General features: G+C 42.9%; 1 protein-coding gene across 2 annotated transcripts; it reads right to left on the minus strand.

Annotated features, from left to right (window-relative positions):
- Positions 1–1,372: 1,372 nt before the first annotated feature.
- ZDHHC22 (zinc finger DHHC-type palmitoyltransferase 22) lies at positions 1,373–19,598 on the minus strand. 2 transcript variants are annotated; one of them, XM_042456905.1, is made up of 3 exons: positions 19,490–19,598; positions 17,852–18,454; positions 1,373–2,769 (listed from the first exon to the last, which is right to left on the minus strand). In XM_042456905.1, exons 2-3 carry the CDS (start codon positions 18,438–18,440, stop codon positions 2,504–2,506), a joined length of 855 nt encoding a protein of 284 aa, XP_042312839.1. In that variant the 5' UTR covers positions 18,441–18,454; positions 19,490–19,598; the 3' UTR covers positions 1,373–2,503. The 2 variants fall into 2 exon arrangements, with proteins under 2 accessions (XP_042312839.1, XP_042312918.1); XM_042456984.1 differs by lacking the exon at positions 19,490–19,598 and adding an exon at positions 18,993–19,297.
- Between the last annotated feature and the right edge of the window lie 1,356 nt (positions 19,599–20,954).

Raw genomic sequence — 20,954 nt, forward strand, 5'->3', positions numbered from 1 at the left:
TTAACTGTCTGATTTTTAATGTTTTCCTGCCATATTGTTTGTGGAAAGGGTTGTGCTGTAAATAAACAAACAAGCAAACAAATAGGTGGTATTTGCATACAGAAAAGTTGAAGTGTATTTTCTTATGGTTTCTTCTTGCTCGGTTTGTGGGTGAATGCCATCATTTGATATCCTGACCTGTGTGCTGTATTCTGAATTTTGCTGATGCAAGTTCCTATTCCAAAAGGGATGGGTGGGTTTTGACATTGTGAAAAATCAGCTCTAGAACAAAATATGTTTAACTGAAATATGGTGATAGCTTCTTTTTCACTCTCTCTTTCACTCTTTTTCTCACTCTTATTTTAAAAGAAGGCACCTTCCACTTTGGGGGCCTGACATGACTGCTTCTTAGACTGACTCTGTTAACTGTCTCTGTTGAACTGAATGAATACACAACTGGGAGTAACATTCTAGATCAGCCTTGCCCAACCTGGTGCCTTCTTCAAGCCTTGGCTAATGGTGTACCTCATACTTGGGCACTGTCTGTGAGAGCTGGACACAGGTTTTGTAGTCCAACACATCTGGAGGCTATCAGTAGCCTTACATGGATAGGTGGTCCTCAGAGGCCATAATGAAGATAAAACAGACTATCTGGTGAAAAGTAACTCACACTATGGAGATCATTAAGAATAGATTCCCCCTCCCCCTTTTTAAAAAATGAGACTGCAGGGTTTTGATCCTTGAGATGCCTCTTATCTCCCATGTACAATATGAGCTCTTCACCCTGTTGAAAGAATTACGTTTAGTAAAGTGCTAATCTGAGGGCCTGCATTCAAGGTCTTGCTACTTAGAGCCTTCCTCACTCAATAATTCAGTTCACTCTTTCCCTTGGTTTCTTCCTGACGCGAGGGAAATGAGGCCTCTTGCTCTCTCCTTGGCTGATCACCTCTCAAGCGGGAGATGGACAGGAGTTCTGTGGTTTTGTATTCTTCTATCCCCAAAGGCAGCTGAAACTCTCAGGATGCAGTTCTTTCCTTACATTCATGCATCATTGCCTGTTCCAGCTGACCTTAACCTGCTCCTTCCCTGAGATGGGTTGGATTACAGCTCCCATTGCCCTTAGCCATGCTTGCTGGGAAGGACAGGAGCTGTAGTCAAAACATTCTTGGAACAAGGAGATTAGCCTGAACATGTCCGGAACCTTTGGGCATCATTGTGTTCCACTCCAATAATCTTCTTTGTTGATCTTTGGATCGAGATGGGCTTCAAGACACCCTGTTAGGCAAGGATCTGTACAGCAGATCCTTGGAAATTGAGCCTAATTCTGGCTCTCCCCCCACTTCCTCTATAGTAAAAGACTAACATGTTGTTCTGCTAACGGTTAGCACTAACCTGACATGCCATGCAATCAGAAGATAAATTCTATTCCTGCACCCTGGAGTGGAAGGAGGTGATGGGGAAGAGAGCAGCTAAGTGCTTTCCATTTGTGAACTCCATCTGCCTCTCTAGCATCTTGCAATCCTTGTGCCTGAAAATACTTAAGTGACCACACTATATTCTTTTTGAGAAAATGGCATTCTTTGTCTATTGGGGTCAGTTTTTTAAACTGGGAGAAAACAGCTTCAGCTCTCATATTGAGCAAATCCCACAGGACATCTATGCTGTGCTTACAGCCTACTCACGACAACACAGTCTACTTTTTAGATGGCAGAAGGTTCTGCTGTTGCTATTCCTACTGAACATGAAGCAGGAAAGGCAAGGTTGGAGGAAACTGAGGGAGAAAACAGGAAGGTATAGTGATAAAATGATCCATAGGCCCAAGGGCAGGTCTGATGCCTATATTTAACAACCTAATTATTAGCACCATTGGTGCAGTGGGACCTTTTGAAGTCAGACACGCATCAGTAACCATGTCTGCAAGAAGAATCATCCCACCCACGCCTCAAAAATAGAAAAGAAAAGGGCAGGCAGCTATATTGATTCATATGCCAAATGGCAAGATCTTCACCAGAAACTGGTCTTTTGTAAAACAAATGGATCTTAATTACCTATTCAAACCTATGGTGCACCAGACATTTTGTGTTCCATCAGGGATAATTCATAACGAGATTATCCGTGGAAAAAATCTACCCACACCCCAATGATACTCTGAGGATTGCTCAGAGGGAACAAGGAAGTGTGCAGGTAATGGCAGATGGTGTCACTTACCCTGTCCATGAAAAAGCCCTGACACTCACATCCAGGAAGCCTTGGTTCCTCTACCTCACTGATTTGCTGCCATAGCTTTCCCTTTGTCTCTTGTGATTGTTCTCCACCTCTCCCCTTCTAGAACACAGAGTTAGCCCTGTTAAGCTTGAGAGTCACTTCTCTTGTTATAGGTGGCAAGGCTGAGGAATGAGGGAAAGGAGCTAGCAGCCCAGAGGGCTGCCTTCCAGCACAGCAAGGGCATCTGTGCACGTAGCTGTGTGTGGGCCTGTGTGTACGCCCGCATGTGCACATCCACTTGCACTGGGAGGGCGAGGCCTCACTTCTCCTTCTGCCTCTGGTAGTCACTTCCAACATTGAGCATGGGGATGAGAAGTCCCAGCAGCCACCTTTTCCCAAAGACATCCTCCAGGTTTTTTTTCCAGGGCCTAGCTCGTGCCGCCATCCCTTTCCGCACCTGGTACCTGGTTTGCCCTCTCAGGATCAGCAGCATTTGGTGGCAACAGAAGCCAGCGCAAGCAAGTCCAATCCCCAGCCAGAGGTAAAGCATGAGGATGACAAACATTTCCGAGCTGAGAAGAGCGCCTGCAGACCCACAGCCAACAAAAGGCATGGGTGGGGAGAGAGAAAGTAAAATAAATATTATTGCATTATTGTAGCCAAATTGAAGATTCCAGAGTAAAACGAGTTTGCATACCCCCCCCCCCCAATCATCCAGACCTAGCAGAGGCAGTCCCAATTAATCCTCTACCATCCTAGTTTTCCAGCTCCTTTTAAAAATCTCAATTTTATCTTGCAAGCGCCTCTTTTCACCTTTGTCCTCAACTTACTTCAAATGTTGTAAATTGTGTTTAAAGTACAAAAATAGTTTGCACACAGTTAACTCAACAGAGGAGAGAGGAGAGGGGATGATGAAGTGTTGCCCTTCTCAGTAAGCTTAGGCAATTGCATGCTCGTACAGTTTTTTCTCATCTTCTTATGTGTTCTTCCTCAATAATAACTGTTGACATCTTCACCACAGTCTAATATTGCTTGGCCACACATGCCCTGGTTTTCATCTGTGAAATGTTGGGGGATGTGGGTTTATACATATATTTTATCATGTGGAGGGCTTGGAAAGCTTATTTTGGACCAGAACTCAAAATGATATCCTGCCCAGCATGGCCATTAGGGCTTCTTGGAGTTGTCATTCAAAAAGTAAGTTTCCCAGGGTCTGATTAGGGTTGTGTGTCCTGCAGATGTTTTGATACTGTAATTCCCATCATACCCAGCAGCAGTATCAATGGTAACACACTCTACAACATTGTGTTACACTTAAACTACAGTATATCAAAATAGCAGCTTCCCATAGCCCTAGATGAGTAACAGGAAGCATGGGAAAAGTTCAAAGGAAAAACAGGCCCATTTACTTTCCCATTCCCACCCCACAATCAACCCACACCAATCTGTGCTTGTCATATGGACCAGCCCAGGCAGGCTAGCAGGATCTGAAATCTCACAGGCATCTGAATGGAAGGATATCTGGAAGGATGCAAAAAAAATATGCCCTGCTGGCACAACTGGACTTCCTCAGTTTGATACTCTTCACATGCATTGGACTACAATACCTATCAACCTCAGTCACCATGACCAATGGTACTGGGGAGCGGGGACAAGCTGGAGAAGTCTACATTAGAAGAGTGCACTGCCTCCCTAGAAAGCTATTGGCTTTCAGGGATTGTACCTGGTGTTGGCAGTATCAACTTACAGTGCTTCCTCCCCTCAAACTATTGACCACAGTAGCTGGGGTTTGTAGGTATTGTAGTTCATTATATGTGAAGGGTATCAAGATGAAGAAGGTCTAGTTGTGATAGCTGTGTATCTGCACACTTCTAAGCAGCTGTCTTATTGGTGAACCAGAGAGTCCCCTGCTCCTGCTTCTGCTCCTCTTTGCTACTGCTGCCTGATTTCTCTGCACAAGCAGACAGAACCAGGATGGAAGAGCAGCAGCAACAACAACACTGTCTTCATTTGCTTTGCCCTCTTCTGATCATTTGGAGTCCAGGGGGAGAGATGGCATGTGGTCAGGAGGGTGAAGGTAATGGGGAGCAGAGTGCTGTGCAAGAAACCCAATACCCCCTCCAGATTTTGAGCTGGCACTGTTAACTTACATCCAATGGCTTACCAAAAGCTCAAGAGCAGGGGAACATGCTGTCCTCCAGATGCTGTGGACTACAACTGCTATCAGCCCTAACCAACACAACTAATGCCAAGGGATCATGAAAGTAGCAGGCAACAACATCTGGAGGGCCATATGCTCCTCAAATCTGCTGTAGCTGCTGCTAAGAGGTAGATTTAAAGGTACCAGTAGCTAGTTATCTCACAGTGCAGCAAGCAGAGGCAAAATAGACTGTATACAAAAGGTCTACTTTGTTATTAGATGGAATAAGGAGGGGAGGTAGGTGCAGGATTTTTTACTTATAATGACCTTAAGGTGAACCTATCATAGGGTTCTCTTGGCAAGTTTCTTCAGCAGGGGCTTACCATTGCCATCCTCTGAGGCTGAGAGTGTGTGACTTGCCCAAGGTTACCCTGGTCTCTAAAGTTGTAGTTCAATGCTCAAAAACTAGTACACTGTACTGGCTGTGCCTTCTAGGAGTAAGTCCCATTAAATCCAGTCAGATTTACTTCCAGGTAGACATCATTGCACTTTAGATAAGCCAGTTTTTTCTTAAGCATTCCCTTCATTAAAATATGTGTAATACCTGGTACTCACTGAAGTGGGAGTTAAATCAGACATTTCTTTAGTATAGTTTGTTACATGGCTAATTAATTTCTGCTTCTCTAGAACATAAAAATATTGTAGAAAGCTAGTAAGGTGGCCCAGTGTAAAGAGAGAGAGGGCTCCTGCACCTTTAATAATTTTCAATGAAAAAGCCATGTTAGTCTCCTGCAGCATAAAAAGGAGAAGGGAATGGGGAGGGGAGGAATGTAGCTGCACCTTTATGACCAAATTATTTTTTAAATTTTAGCATGAGCTTTCATGGATATCAATCCATTTTTTCAGATGAAGTATAGAGCGAGAACAGAGTGCACCCTTTACAGTGACATACTTGCTGAAATTCATTCTTCTACATAACTAGCCTTTAGGGCTGAAGGGTGGGGTATAGTACTCTAATAAATAAAAATAAAACCATGAAAGAAGTAGGAGCCCTGTTCTCCTTAGCATTGGGGCACTCTGTGGTGGACATCTATCCTACTTTGCAGAAAATAGGTCTTCTACAGAAGACAGTTTTTTGTCTGAAGAGCTTTTTGAGGATAGTCCCCAGTCCTCTACTGGAAGAGCTCTCTAGTCCAAGTCCAGTTTAAAGACAAAGTACCCTAGATGAAGCACCCCGAGAAGGCTGGAGATCAGCAGGGTGTAGTAGTTTCAGTGCTGGGCTGAGTGTTGGGCTAGAGACAAAGGTTTGAAACCTTGCTTAGCCATGGAAACCCACAGGGTGACTTTGGACAAGTCACACTCGCTCAGCCTCAAAAGAAGGCAATGACAACCCCCTCTGAACAAATCTTTCCAAGGAAACACCATGATAGGGTCCCTTTGGGTTCACCATAGGCTGGAAACAACTTCTGGGCACCTACACTAACCCTAAGAAGATTATTTGAAGTTGTCGATCATCATTGGCAATAATCTTTGAGAACTCCTGGAGAATAGGAGAAGTCCCAATAGACTGGAGGAGGGCAAACATTTCCCCCTTCTAAAAGAGGGAAAAAAGAGGATCTCAACAATTATTGTCCATTTAGTCTGACATCAATACCAGGAAAGATTCTAGAGCAGATCATTAAACAGAGAGATTGTGAACATCTAGAAAGCAATGTCATAATCACAAAAAGTCAACGTGAGTTTCAGAGAAACAAGTCATGCCAGGCAAATCTGATCTCTCTCTCTCTCTCTCTCTCTCTCTCCCAGCTTGCTGGATGAAGGGAATACTGTGGGTATAGTATATCTTGATTTCAGTAAGGCCTTTGACAAGGTTCCTCATGGCATTCTTGCAATCAAGTTTGTAAAATGTGGGCTAGACAAAGTAACTGTTACATGGATTTGTAATTGGTTAACCGGCCGAACCCAAAGGGTACTAAACAATGGCTGCTTTTCATCCTGGAGAGAAGTGACCAGTGGGGTCCCATAGGGCTCTGTCCTGGGCCCAGTGCTATTCAACATCTTTATCAATGACTTGGAGGACAAAATTGGGGGAATACTTATCAAAATTTCAGATGACACTGGATTAGGAGGAGTAGCTAATACCCCAGGGGACAGGATCAAAATTCAAGATGACCTGAATAGACTAGAAAGCAGGGCCAAAGCTAACAAAATGAAATTCAACACAGAGAAATGTACGGTATTGCACTTAGGGCAGAAAAATGAAATGCATAGATATAGGATGGGGGAACACCTGGCTGAATGAGACTACATGTGAAAGGGATCTGGGAGTCCAAGTAGACCACAAGTTGAACATGAGTCAACAGTGCAATGCGCAGCTAAAAAGGCCAATACGATTTTAGGCTGCATCAGTAGAAGTTTAGTGTCTAGATCAAGGGAAGTAATAGTGCCACTGCTTTTGTCAGGCCCTACCTGGAATACTGGTGCCTCTTCCTTTCCTGAAACCTGCTTGGACCTCTGGGATTTTTTGCTCCAGGTATGGAGCCTATGTTGCAGAATTTTAAGCATGATTTTACTTTCGTGAGAGATTAGTGCTATGGTTCTCTAGTTGCTGCAGTCTCTTGTGTCTCCTTTGATTGCTTCTAATCTGTTATCTATCGTTTTATTGGTTAGCACTAGAGTTAACTCTGTCAATGGGGATTGCAACAGTTCTGTTGGAATATCATCTGTTCCTGGGAGTCTTGTTTTTTGCCATTTCCTTGATTGAAGCTTCCACCTCAGTTTTTAGAATTTGGGGTTCATCTTCACATGGCTCTTAGTTCCATGTGTCCTTCATGTTGTCATCTCTTTTATATAACTCTTCTGTGTATTGCATCCATCATCTTTTTATTTCTTTCTGGTCTTGAATTATGTTATTTTTATTGTCGTAGAGTGTCCCGGTCTTTGGTTTAAACTTTGCCTTGATTTCTAGAATCTTGTGAAATAGATCTGTCATTCTTCCCTTTTTGTTGTTGTCTTCTATTTTTCTACATTTGTCATTGTAGTATTTTCCTTATCTTCGCGCATTAGCTGTTGTATTGTTGCATTCATGGTTCTTAATTTATTCTTATCTCCTTTTTGTTTTGTTTCTCTTCTTTCCTTTATTGCTTATAGTGTTTTATCTTTCATCCATGGTTTCTTCACTTTCCTTTTGTCTGCTGGCGTCTTTATGCATTCTTCTTTTATTATGTCCCTGGCTTCAGACCAAAGCTTTTCCGATTCATGATATATTATTCTTAGTATTGCAAATCTGTTCCTTATATTGTCAATGAGTTCTGTGGAAATGTTGTTTACATCATATTTTGGTATGATGACTGGTTTTCTTCTGTTATTCAGTTTTACTTTTATTTTTGAAATGAGTAGTTCATGATCTTTGCCACAATCAGCACCTGGTCTAATCTTGGCCACCAGTTTGTAGCTTTGCTATATTTTACTTCCAATTATGTAATCCATTTAGTTTTTCTGTTGACCATCTGGTGATGTCCATGTGTATAATTTTTTCTCTGGTTGTATGAAAAATGTATTTGCAATGAATAGGTTGTTGGCTTCACAAAAGTCTGTCAGATGCTCACCTGCATCACCATAGCCTTCTCAATTACAGGGTGAGGCTAGTGGTGGCTGGTAGCTCCAATTTCAGTGGGGCAGTGAATCCATTCTATGGTTTAGGCTGAATCTGAAGGAATTACTGTATGTAATGTGCTGAACTCTACTCCCAAAATAGGTTCAGAACCTTGGGTAGTTCCTTAAAAATTCCTACCCAACATACTGAACCTGTTTGGAGTAGAGTTCAGCACATTACATACAATTGTTCCTTCAGATTCAGATTATACTCCAGAGTGGTTTCACCAGCCCACTGGCCTCAGAACTACTAACCGCCACTGAATGAGATATATTTTATTTCTATTCAAGTTATACTACAGATTCCTGTACATTTAAATTAGCATAATATGAATTAATATTTTATTTGTATCCCCTTTCTGCGTATTGAGTAAAAGGCAATCCAAATCATACATTAAAGGACAGGACAGAGGAGTAATAATTTATCAAAATGAGCCTATGAAATCTCTGGAAATAAATCATATTGGAACATGGCATGGCATGACTTGGAGCAAGGAACTTTATCCCTTTTGAAGTAATAAAAAACAGGACAATTTCAATGTTGTTGCATTTAATTCCTCTCTTTGGGACTTAACTGTCTTGTCAGATATGCCAAACTTTGCATTTGTGGTTAAGATATTCATTCCACCAGGGAAGCACATGGCCCTGACTAGAATATACTGTTGGGATTGGGTCAGGAGGCACTTAGCACAGGCATATTGATTTGGAATGGCTGTTAAGAAGAAATAGCTATTTACAGCTGATTCTGGCTGTAGAAATCTCTTGTTGTTCACTCTTCATATGAACATGTATATTCTCTGCATTTTTAACTGGTGTGTGCCCTCATTAGCACAACTCCTTTACAATCCTAACACATTCTGTGATTTCTGTGAAGCTTGCTTTGTCTTGAACTCTGTTGACTGTGTTCACAGGCTTCTTTCTGCCATAATGAGTGAAATCTTTCTGATCTGAAAACTGCCATTCTCTTTCAAAGGGATGCTCTGGTGCTGAATTAGAACTCCTCAAAATATTCTATTCATTTAAGTCTAAATGGTGATAACAGTTTCTTGTGCCATGATTGCTCTTAATACATTCAAGAAGGCTAGGATGATGGTGTCACTGCCAGTCATTGCTGGTCTGGAATGTTGCTGTGTTTATGCAGCAAGGGTTTAAACACAGAATCATCACAGTCATTTGAACCCACTGTTGACTATTTCTCTTATACCTGGCATATGGAGATAACACTTCCAAGTATCTGATGAAATGGGTTTTAGTCCACACAGATGCTTATACCACAATAAAATAAGTATGTAGGGAGATCTTGTAGCACCTCTGAGACTGAAAGAAAGACGTTGACTGCATGAGCTTTCATAGACATCAGTCAGCATCTGAGGAAGTAGACTTAAGTCTAGGAAAGCTCATGCTGTCAACTTTTTTCTTTCTGTTAGTCTCAAAGGTGTTACAAGATCTCTCTACATACTGATTCTACAGACTGACATGGCTATATCTTTGAATTCTCTCACAATAAAATATAAGCCTCTTCATTGTTTTTGCCACAGAACAAAACACAGCTATTTCTCTGGGTGAAGAAATGTCACAACATTATAGCTAAGTAACAAAACAGATATTATCAAGACATCGCCATTTTTGATCCCCACATCTCTATTAATTCTTGTATGTATTTGCTTTAATCAAAAAAAGAAAAACCTGTACAGTTTAGGAACATAGGAAGATAGCTTATGCTTGAGCCACACCATTGGATCATCTAACCCAGTGCTGTCAACTGTCATTGATAGCGGCTATCTAGGGTTGCAAGCACAATTCTTCCTCTGACCTTCCTTGAGATCTATGGTATTGACTGATGTGTTCCATTGGCATCTGTTAGCTTCCACATCAGCGGGGGAGTAAATCCACTCTGGGTTTTAATCCAACTGTAAAGGAACTATCTAAATTGCTGACCTATTTGGGGGATAGGACTCAACACTTGGGTAGCTCCACATAGAATCACAAAGTTAGAAGGGACAACAAGGGCCACCTACTCCAACTCCTTCCCATAGAGAAATACACAACTAAAACTTTGTGTAAAAGATGCCTATCCAACCTCTGTCTAAAGACCTCCCAAGATGGAGAGTTCATCATCCTCCAAGGCAGTTTATTCCATGTCAGACAGCTATCATGGAAACAAAATTCTAATATTTAGGTGAAATCTCTTTTCTTGTAATTTGAATCCGTTGGCTCATATTCTAGTTTCTGCAGCAGCAGAAAACAAGCTGGTTCCAGCTTCTACATGACATCTCTTCATACCCAGCTAAACATATTCTTATAAGGAATGGTTTCTAAATCTTTGAACATCCTGGTCATCATTCTCTGGATACATCCTAGCATGTTGATATCCTTCTTGAACCATGGTGCCCAGAACTGGACACACTATTCCAGACAAGATCTGTCCAAAGCAGAGTAGAGTAGTACTATTACTTCTATTGTTCTGGACACTATACTCCTTCAGATGCCATCCAGAATTATATTCTCTTTTTTGGCCATTTTACCACATTGTTGACTCATGATTAGTGTATACTCTATTAAGACCCCTAGATTCTTTTCACATGTACCACTTCCAAGCCAGGTCTCATCTAGCTTATATTGGTGCATTTCATTTTCCTTGCCTAGATGTAGTACCTTACCTTTATCCCTGCTGAAATTCATTTTGTTAGTTCAAACCCACACTACATGATGTGGATTTACTGCCCATGTGATACAGAAGCCATGAGCTACCATTGATTGTCTCCCATCCAATAATCCTAGTACCAACCAGGCCTGACACAAGCTGAGTTTCCAAATCAGATGTTTTCAAGTACATTCAGGGGTTACTTCACACCTTCCATCACATAGTAATACATCATATTACCTTACAAACTCCCATTATTCACATACTGTCTCAAAACAGTGCTCAACTATTAACTCATCCTTTATATAATATTTCCTTTATATCTTGCCCCCTCCTCCCTCCCTCTCTCCCACCCAGCCAACAGTGTTTCTTATTAATTTCCTTTTTTTCTCTCATGTGGAAGATTGCTTAAACTGTTTCCTTTACATTCTCATACCCCTTCCACTCCTCAACAAACTCAATCATTATTCTCCAATTACTGAGCCAAACCTGTTCTTTCAGTTGACCAAAATAAGCCCTCCCCTTTTTCCATTATAAAGTCAAACATCATATACAGGGGATTCTAGGAGTTGTGGTCAAAAAAGTAATTGTCCCAAGCTCTACAACGGAAGCAACCCTTCAGCATTATAGATGAGCTTCACATCATTTCCTAGATTTGGCACAAAGAAACAATAACATAAGAATATTTTTAAAAGAGCACCAGACTCGGATATGACCTATTATGTTATAAAACTTTACAAGTTCCTTGCTATATAGTAGAGGAGCTAAAAAACCTTTTTAATGAATTGTGAAGATGCACAATGGGACACCAACAAGACCACACTGTGCATCAATATAAATTGTGCACCGGGCACTTATACACATTACGCACCGGGCATCACACACCAATGCACATTGACACTTTGCCATCCCTGCTACGTATTAAGGTAACAGCAGCCCTCTACTGGATACAGATGATACATGATTGTGCAAATCTAAATTCTGCAAATGTAGGTACACTTATGGAGACATAAGACCCCAACAGGATTCCAGTAGAGTTCTGCTAGATCACATTGGACCCAAGTCCATCTAATACAACATTCTGTTTCAAACTGGGTCAAGCTTACCAAGAGTGGGAACCTTACAAGTAGAACTTGAAGGCAATAGTTTTCCTCTGTTACTTGTTTTCTGCATCTGCCTTTTGGGGATATATCGCTTCTGAATGTGGAAGATCTATTTACAAGTTTGACTTAATGTTATTTTGTGCTTGAGGCAGAGCAACAAATGATGTCCCTCTGGGTCATGGTCCATAGTAGCTGAAACAAGCCAATGATTTTTGGCATGTGAAGCAGACATTCTGGCAAGTCTCTTTCTGCCTGACATAAAAATACAACAACAACAACAACAACAACAACAACACAATAACTATTTCTCCCTGAAGGGACTGGCTCACTCTGCCTAATGGTAGGTTCTGTCCTATTTTGTTTAGATGGCTAATAGACATCAATGGATTGAGTCTCCATGAATTTCTCCATTTTTTTAAAAAAATGTATTTAAGTCACTGTGAATTCTATAAGACAGGCATATGTTGTGGGAAGAACTACTTTCTTTTCTAATATGTACTTTGCCCTGAATCTGATGAATGACCTTGAGTCTCAGTGTCACAAAAGACAGATGGAGAGAAAGAATGAGAGAATCTCAATTCCTACTTCTTACGGTAGCAAATGACAGCTTGTTACAGTATACTTTATGAACACTGTGCCAGCTGGTTATTCCAAGATTCTTCTATAAACTTGAAAAAAGGTGTTAAGGGGATCCATTCAACACTGCCATCTAAGTGCAATGTCATCCTTTGATCCTTGTCAGGTCCCATTCATTTCAGATGGCACCATGAGCACTAAATAGCAAAAGGCAGACCAAGCTCCTTTCAGAAAGCAAAAACAGGCCTGTGTAATTTCTCCCCTGGGTGAGACAGGTTTAAAATCATGGATGAGGAGTCTGGAGACAAACATTAATTGGAAGCCTGTGCAATCTCCTTTCAGGGCTCAAACTCTGGTGGGAGATGTGCAGAGACATTTCCCCAGAAAAGGCTGCAAGCTCCATGTGGGGTCATGTTTTTAATGCTTGCTGAGGAGGGGATAACCAATTTCTTTGCTTCCTTTTCCAAGTATAAATCTCCTCCAGCCACCTACTTTAAAAATATATGCGGTTTCTTAATCTCCTTCTTGAAGTAAGCAAACAAACAGCTGAAATCGTTGTTTTGATGATTCATTCTGAGCAAAGTTTGCAAAAGCCAGGGATGAGGCAAGTTACAGAGCTCCCCCGTGTTTTAGCACCTGAATTTATTTTTCTTCCAAAGAGACATGAACGGTTCCATGACAATAATGGCACTACGTTGCTATCATGTCATAACAGAAATGCTGAATCATTGTGGTGGTGGTGGTGGTGATGGTGATGATGCTTTTTGTATGCAAGCCTAGATTTGAAATCCAAACCAGTCTACCTAAGTGGTAACTGTTCATTCCATAATTATAATTAATCAGTTGATGAAGGTTACTCTATGATACACCAAAGCAAAATGAAATGATTCCTTGTCTTTCTGCTTCAGGCTATTCCCTGTCTGAGCTATATAGGAGAAGATGCTGCAAAGGGAAAAAACCCAGATACCGGCCCATGGCAGAAGCAGCTTTTGCTCTCTTCAGACTGTTAAGAATAGCAGAAGACCAGACCAAAAGCCTAACTAGTTCAGCATCCCACGACAGCCAGTCAGATGCCTAGGAATCTATAAGCAGGCCATAAATGCAGTATCAACCTTATAGTTCTGCTTCCCCACAGCTAGTGTACAAAGCCATACAGTCTCTGATACTGGAGGTTTAACTGTACTATACAGTCATCACGTTCCTTGGTTTTAAACTGTTTTGAGCTGTCTTAGCATGTGACATTGTTAGTATTCTTTTAGTCTCCTTCAATTATATTTACTGCTTTAAATTCTTCATTACTTTGGATGGTTTAACTTGACTTTATTTGTATGCTGTCCTGAAAGTTCATGTTAAATGGCAGGATATTAATAATTCAAAAAGAAATGAATATACATACAAACAATCATGACTATTAGATACAGAGAGCCTTGGTTGGCATTATCATTATGTGCCTTGAAGTCAGCTCTGAATTATGGTGACGCTATGATAGAGTTTCCTTGGTGATATTTATTTAGAAGTTTGCCATAGACTTCCTTATGGATCTAAAGAGTGCAACTTGCCCAAGATCACCAAGAGAGTTTCCATGACCAATTGAGGATTCAATTTTGGGCAAATTGTTTTAAACCATTTAAAATAATGAGCCTTATTCTCTGTTAACTTTCTAATCCCTATTCAAAACCATCCACACAGCCTGCCATCACTATTTCTAGTGGTACTGAATCCCACAGTTCATATATGCACAGTGTGAAGAAATGCTTCCTTTTATTTTCTCTGAATCTCAGAAGTTCAGCTTCAACTGATCACAGGTTCTAGCGTTCTAAGACTGAAGGGAAAACTTCTCCTTACTTTCTTCTTGCCATGCATAGTTTTATACACCTCTTCATTTTATTAGACTCTTGGGGATGATACGTCTTTATTTTAAATTGCAGCACCCTCTTGAATCATGCAAGTAGCTTGCTCAGATTCCTAATTAAAAGTGAAATGTCCCATAATAATAGGGCTAAAGTGTAGCAATAGTATATCCTGATAGAGACAGTTAAGAGGATTGACAAAGAAGGAACTGAGAAATCAAGGAATCATACCTAAGATCTCCTATGGGATGAACTTTATTTGTCGTCTTACTTCCCACTTTATAATGCTGAGCAAAGTCCAGGAAGGAAGAGAAACCTGGCATACTCATAGCTTAAGAAATTGATTTAAATGCCTTAATTCCCCTGCATGCATGCACACAAAATGCAACCCAGGGCTCATTCACACTATACAATTATAGCACTATGATTCCACTTTAGCTGCCATGGTTCCATCTCATACATCTGCAGTGTAGGGAGAGGCATTTAGTGTTCTCAACCATAGAGCTCCAGTGTTTCCCTAAACAATAAACCCCATGATTCTATAGGGTGGAATCATGGCAGTTAAACAGAATACCACTATAATCATGTACTGTGAATGGGCTGCCAGGCTGCATCCACACGGCAGAATTAATACAGTTTGACACTGCTTTTTCTGCCATGCCTCAATGCTATGGAATCCTGCGATTTGTAGTTTGTTGTGGCACCACGATTCTCTAACAGGTAAGGCTAAATATCTCACAAAACTTCAGATACCAGAATCTGATAGCAGTGACCCATGGTAGTTAAAGAGGTATCAAACTGCATTAATTCTACAGTGTGGATGCATCCTTGGTCTCCTTCAAGGAAACTGGACAGTGAGCTAAATCCAATAGTTCAGCCTCCAGTAGACCATTGAAATGAATTGTACTTATTAGTCAGATTAGTTTAAGTCTTCTTGATTTCAAGGGTCTAAATCCAACACTAGTCCTAACTAGTGTAGACCCTTGGAATCAGTGTAAATGAATAGTGCAGTTGACTCTTATGTTAAACCCATCAATTCAGTAAGTTTACGCTGGTTGGAGACTAGCAATTAGATTTAGGTAGTTGGCCTGAACAGCACTAACTGTACATAGTCTGGTATTTCAAAGAGGGTCTTTATACAAGTGTGTCAGTAAACTGATGTTTGAGTGCTTATCTGCCCAATAAAGTTACCATATTATCTAACAACCAAGCTGGGCACATTCAGTCTTAGTTGCTACAAACAATAAAAAAGTAGTTATGAACACAAACTAGAGTCAACAATATCATAGATAATCTTGAAGACAATATTGTCAGTCCATGACCTTTCCCCAATCCTTCCTTGTTTGTACAGTGCTAAAAGCAGTAGAGAGCATTCAAGCTTCCTTGTAGGATTTATAGTCAGCAAGCTAGAGAAATTCAACGTAATCAAGCCTGTTTGGTGAAGAAAATCTTATTTTATGCAGACCTTTTCAAAAACAAAGGACAGCATAAATATTCAGTGCTATCCCTCACTGTAACAGTCTTTTGCTTGGGTCTTGAATTTTGATATGGAGAGTGGAAGTGGGACTAAATATGAAAACTGAAACTAGAAACCCAACATAGATAGAAGGGTATGGTGGTAGGAGGAATAGCAATAGGTTTAGAGCAAAGGAAGAATAACAAGACAAGGCCTATTTGAGCCTACCCAGAAAGGTCAGGATCTGATTTTTTGTTGAGTTCAATCAGGAGATCATTGGCAAGTGTTTCTATAGCACCACATTAATTCTGATTCTTGTCTTCCTCTGCTACCAAATATTCACATTGCAATCTTATTCATGCTTGACCCAGAGAAAAGTCCCACTGAACTCAATGGGACTTTTCATAAATGCATGTATAATAGCAGGCCAAGCAGAATCTTACGGATGTTTCCTCAGACATAAGCATGGCTAAATTCAGTTGGATTTACCCTCTAAACAGTAAATGTAAGACAACAGCCTATATGAAGTTTGAAATATCTATTTTCTTCTGCTGATACTGATCTTTTACATATCTAGTTGTTGTGCTTGCCGCAAGAAGAGAGGCAATGTCAGGGTGACCATCAGCAGATAACCATGGCCAGGGCTGTCTCAAGGCATTCTGCTGCCTGCAGTGGCAGGAGCAAACGCACACAAACACACACACTCAAGGTGAAAAGGCTGGTCAGGCTATTTTGGCCCCTGAGGCAGAAGATTCCACAAGCACTCAGTTTCCTTAGCAGTAAAAATACAGTACAACAAAGATAGCTGATATCCCAGTTCAACTGTCCTTTTGTGATGTCCCAAGTCAGCTGCCCAGATGAGCTTTCTTTCCAAGGAGTTCCACCAACCTCTCTGTAGGTTGCTATAATAATGCAAACATTCCACCATCTTTCTATGTGCACTAAACCTTGCAAGCAGACAATGGCCTTGGGCTGGTTCTCATTGACTCATCCTTCAGGACTGCTGGGTGCTTTTCTTAGAATCTAATAAATTATACATAGAGTTGGCTGCAACCTCAAGTCAGCCCTAACCTCTCTTTCAGGATGGTTTTTGTCCAGTATCCTGAAAACAATAATAGCCATGCTGGATAATACCTATCTAGTCCAGCACTCTGTTTCCAGCAGTGACTGACAGGATGTCTGTGGGAAAGCCACAAGTAGACAGGGACAGAAGAACAGACTTCTGTTATCAGTTCCCAGCAACCAGTATTCAGAGACATACAGCTCCTGAAACTGCAGGTAGCACAAGTCCAGCATGACAACAAACCCTTGATGGCTATATCATTCATGAATTTGCCCTTTCAAAGCCATCCAAGTTAGTGGCCATCCTAAAACGAGCAGTGATAGATGGCTACTAACTGCATCAAATCTTGTTTTGCAGTAAATCTTCCAAATTCTGCTAGCTGAATGCCACAGTTTGACTATGCACTGTACAAAAAGGTATACCTTTTCCTCTGTCCTGAACTGACCTTGGCTGGAGTTATGTTCATTAATCCCAACTAGAGTAGACCCACTGAATCCTTTTCTCCCCCTGAATGTTGAGTCAATACATAAGTAAATGAAGTTGGTTCAATTGATCTACTCTAGCTGGGACTAACAATCGGATTTAGGTCCATAGGTCCTAATATTCCAAGATGGGTGAGGACAAGAGAAGTGGCTCCCTTTCCCCTCTCTCCCTACCACGCTTAACTTAAAATATCTCTGTTGTTTCCACTTTATTCTTTTTCCCATTTAGAAAGCCCCAAATATTATCATTCTTCTTCCTTTCAGTTACTCAGGAAATAGCTCTCAAAATAAGCAGTTCTGACTGGTACTTGCCATATTAGTGGGCTGATTAATCTATTCTGGATTTTAGACTGAACTTTAAAGGTGCTTTTCCCAGGTGCTGATCCTATTTGAAGAATGGGATTTAGTACTTTGAATAGCCCCTTTCAAGTTCATATTAAAATCTAGAGCAGATTTATGGCCTCAGTGATAGGGAGGCTATTAATTGCCACTGGAGCCCAGAAGTTATAGCAAGAGATTAATGAAAAATGTAGGAATTCACATAGTTGACATCCATCTTCCATCCTCCAGCACTCCTAATAGTGGGAGAAAAAGAAGAATTCATGGAAAAGGATAATTTCTGAAGAAGGGTGTGGGAGAGAAAGGGAGACAGAAGAGAAGATGCCAGGATGCTGCTTCAGTTAGATAGAAGATACTCACCTGAGAAGAACTGGCTGATGGAGTGAGGCAGAAGGGTGAGGAAAGCCAGTGGGCTGGCAAAGGAGGTGGAGAGCACTGTAGAAATATAAGCCACCCCGGCCACCAGGGAATCAAGACAAGCCAAAGACGTATACAGACAGAACATGACAAAGTTCCTCATATTCCCACTCCCAATGCAGTTCCCTGTGAAGAAACAGTGGTGGTCATGCCTTCGGGTGACCCGGGCGCACAGTCTGCAGAAGTGAGTGCCAGGCAAGACTGAGCCAGGGTGCCCATTCCCATCCTCTTCCTGCTCAGGGGGCACCACCTTGCCTCCATCACCTGCTCCTCCAGAGGCCAACCCTGGGTCCTCCTTAGTGCCCAGGTCCTCGGGGGAGTTCTGTATCACCAGGATGTAGTTGCCCACAGCATTGGCAGAGAGGAAGAGGAAGAGGGCCCCATGCAGGAGGGCAGAGGAGCAAAGTGGGGCAGCCGAGGGGTCTTGGAACATGCTGGGGATGAAAAGAAAGAGCTGGAGGCCGAAGGTCACTAAGGAGATGCACAGGAAATAAGCAGGCGCCACCACGTTGAGGAACCTGAGCATTAGCATAGTGGATCACATTCCTGCAGAGGGAAGAAAGAGATACAGAAGAGATGAAGGATCAGTGGGAACCCTTCAGCTGTGCTCCTACTCCCCTTGGCACCCAAGAGGCCCCAGAGATCCCTCTGGTCCTTTCCTCCTCCTGGTGGGAAACAAAACCTTCTCCTTCTCCCAGCTCCTGCTCTCCAGTGGCTCTTCATTCCTCTCCCTTTTCCTTGTTGGAGTGACTAGAGGCTGGTCTCTCCATTGTGGTTGTGTGCCTTCAAGTCCTTCCCGACTCACGGCAACCGTAAAGCCCTTCTGAAGAAACTTGCCAAGAAAGCCCCACCTTAAGGTCCTATCATGGGGTTGTCTTGGCAAGTTCCTTCAGAGGAGGATTGTAGTTGTTGTTTTCTCCATGGCCCTCCTCTGAGGCTGAGAGAGTGTGACTCGGCCATGGCCCAGCAGGGATTGGGACTCCAGAGTCTCCAGAGTTGCAATCCGATGCTCCAACCACTACACCACACCTGCTAGGCATAATTCATAACCTCCTACGATACATCTACACACAGACACACACACCTTGTACATCCCAGGTCAGAGGTGCCCACAGTGAGAGACCCAGGCTCTTGCCACCCGAGACCTTCAAGTTGGACCTCCAGAGAAGGACCTGGGGATGGGGACCTTGCTCCATAGAGACGCCGGCAGCTTTGCAGCCGCCTCCGAAGCATCTCTTTTCGCCTTCCCTGCCTTCTGCCGGTGGCATCGCCTCCCAGCTGGCTCGTCTGCGTCCCTTTCCCCCTTGGCTTTGCTCTCCCAGCCTCAGAGGTCGGGCTTGCCTGGGAGTGAGTCCCTCTGGCACTCAACCGGGAAGACTTCCGAGGAGACCTGGTTTGGATGGCGATGCCATTATTCCGGGAGTTGCCTCTTCTCCTCTTGTGGCTGTTGTTATTGATTATGCCTGAGGAGGGAGGGCAAGGGGAGAGGAGAGCAGGGTGCCTCTTCTAATCCGCTGCAATACGGATCGAAAAATCCAATGCTCTCATTTAGCAGCCCCCAAAGCTGCAGATTATTCTTACCTCGTCGGCTCTGGTCCTGATCTCCATCCACTGCCATCAAGGGAGAAGGAGGAGGAAGGGGAAGCAGCGGCTTAAGTGCTTGCCCAGCTTCCAGCGGTGCAGATGTGTGTGTGTCTGTGTGTGTGTGTGTGTTATCACTGTGCAGACATCCGAAAGGAAGCCTTCCCTCCCATTCCCCCATTCACGCCCATCCAGACACCCAAACATGGAGGTTCTGCCTATAAGCAGGCATCCACATTGCAGAAACAACCCGATTTGAGCCCGCTTTAACTCAAGGCTCTGGAATTCTGGGCATGGTCGTTTGTTGTGGCCCCAGGTCCCCTCGCTTGCTTGCTATCTGGCTGGCTCTCCCCCCTCCCCAAGCTGACCAGACACGTCCTCCTTTTCCAGGACAGGTCCTCCACTCCAACCTCCTGTAATAGCCTTCGTGTTCCTTTCCAACTCTACACTTCTATGATTCACACAGCCCGCAGTTAAGCTATGGGGTTCACTGCCACAAGGAGAAGAGAGGTGATATTGTTTAAATATTTGAGGGGGGTCTCACGCTGAGGATGGAGCAAGTTTGATTTCTGCTGCTCCACAGAATAAAACAAGGAGCAATGGATGCAAACGAGAGAAAAAGAGATTCCAGGCTCAGCATTAGGAGGAACCTCCTGACAGTAAGAGCTGTATGACAGTGGAATAAGCTGTCACAGAGGTCTTTGAACAGAGGCTGGATAGCTATTTGTTGTGTGTGTGTGTGTGTGTATGCTTTGTGAGTTCCTGCATGGCAGGGGAATGGACTGGATGGGCCTTGGGGTTTCTTCTAGCTCTATGTTTCCATGACTCCATTTGGAGCATAAGTACGAAGCATAGTTTTGTATGTCTATGAGTGTTTTGTGTTTGGTCATGTCCTCCGTTTTCCTGGAATGCCCTCCATTTTGCCTTGTCGCCCTTTGAGGGGGGGAGACCAGGCCAGCCTGCTCCTCCATCTCCAGCCCACCCTTTACCTAGGTTGCATCCACACTGGAGAAATAACCCGGTTTGGCAGCAAACTGCCCTGGCTCAAGGCTATGGAATTCTGGGAGTTGGAGTTTGTTGTGGGGTCCAGAGCGGAGCTGCCCGCAATAAACTCCAACTCCCAGAATTCCATAGCCTTGAGCCAGGGCAGTTAAAGCGCTGCCAAACCGGGTTATTTCTCCAGTGTGGATGCAACCCTGGACTCTTGTCGCTTCCAGCCCCAGCCAGCATCTCGCACTCGGGAGCTGTCCACTTCTTGGAGTGCTGAAGTGGAGGCGGTGGGAAAGAGGCGCTTGCTGTCCCTTCAGCACCAGCGAAGCCCAGCCCTCTATGGGGAGAACTCTTGCTGTTAGCTGCCTTCCAGTCGACCTGGACTCAAGGCAGCCTGTGGGTGAGACATCTCCAAGCCTCCCTGTCCTCCACTGCTCTCCTCAAGTCCTGTAGGTTCAGGCCCCTCATGTCCCTG

This window comes from Sceloporus undulatus, chromosome 1, assembly GCF_019175285.1.
Source record: "Sceloporus undulatus isolate JIND9_A2432 ecotype Alabama chromosome 1, SceUnd_v1.1, whole genome shotgun sequence".
Taxonomy (NCBI): Eukaryota; Metazoa; Chordata; class Lepidosauria; order Squamata; family Phrynosomatidae; genus Sceloporus; species Sceloporus undulatus.

What these genes read in the sequence shown, in the direction of transcription:
- ZDHHC22 (XM_042456905.1), bottom strand. Translation starts at nt 18,440, where the DNA reads ATGCTAATGCTCAGGTTCCTCAACGTGGTGGCGCCTGCTTATTTCCTG. An exon ending in CATCAGCCAGTTCTTCTCAG is followed by an intron (nt 2,770 to 17,851) that starts GTGAGTATCTTC and finishes GTGGGTCTGCAG; the next exon opens with GCGCTCTTCTCAGCTCGGAA.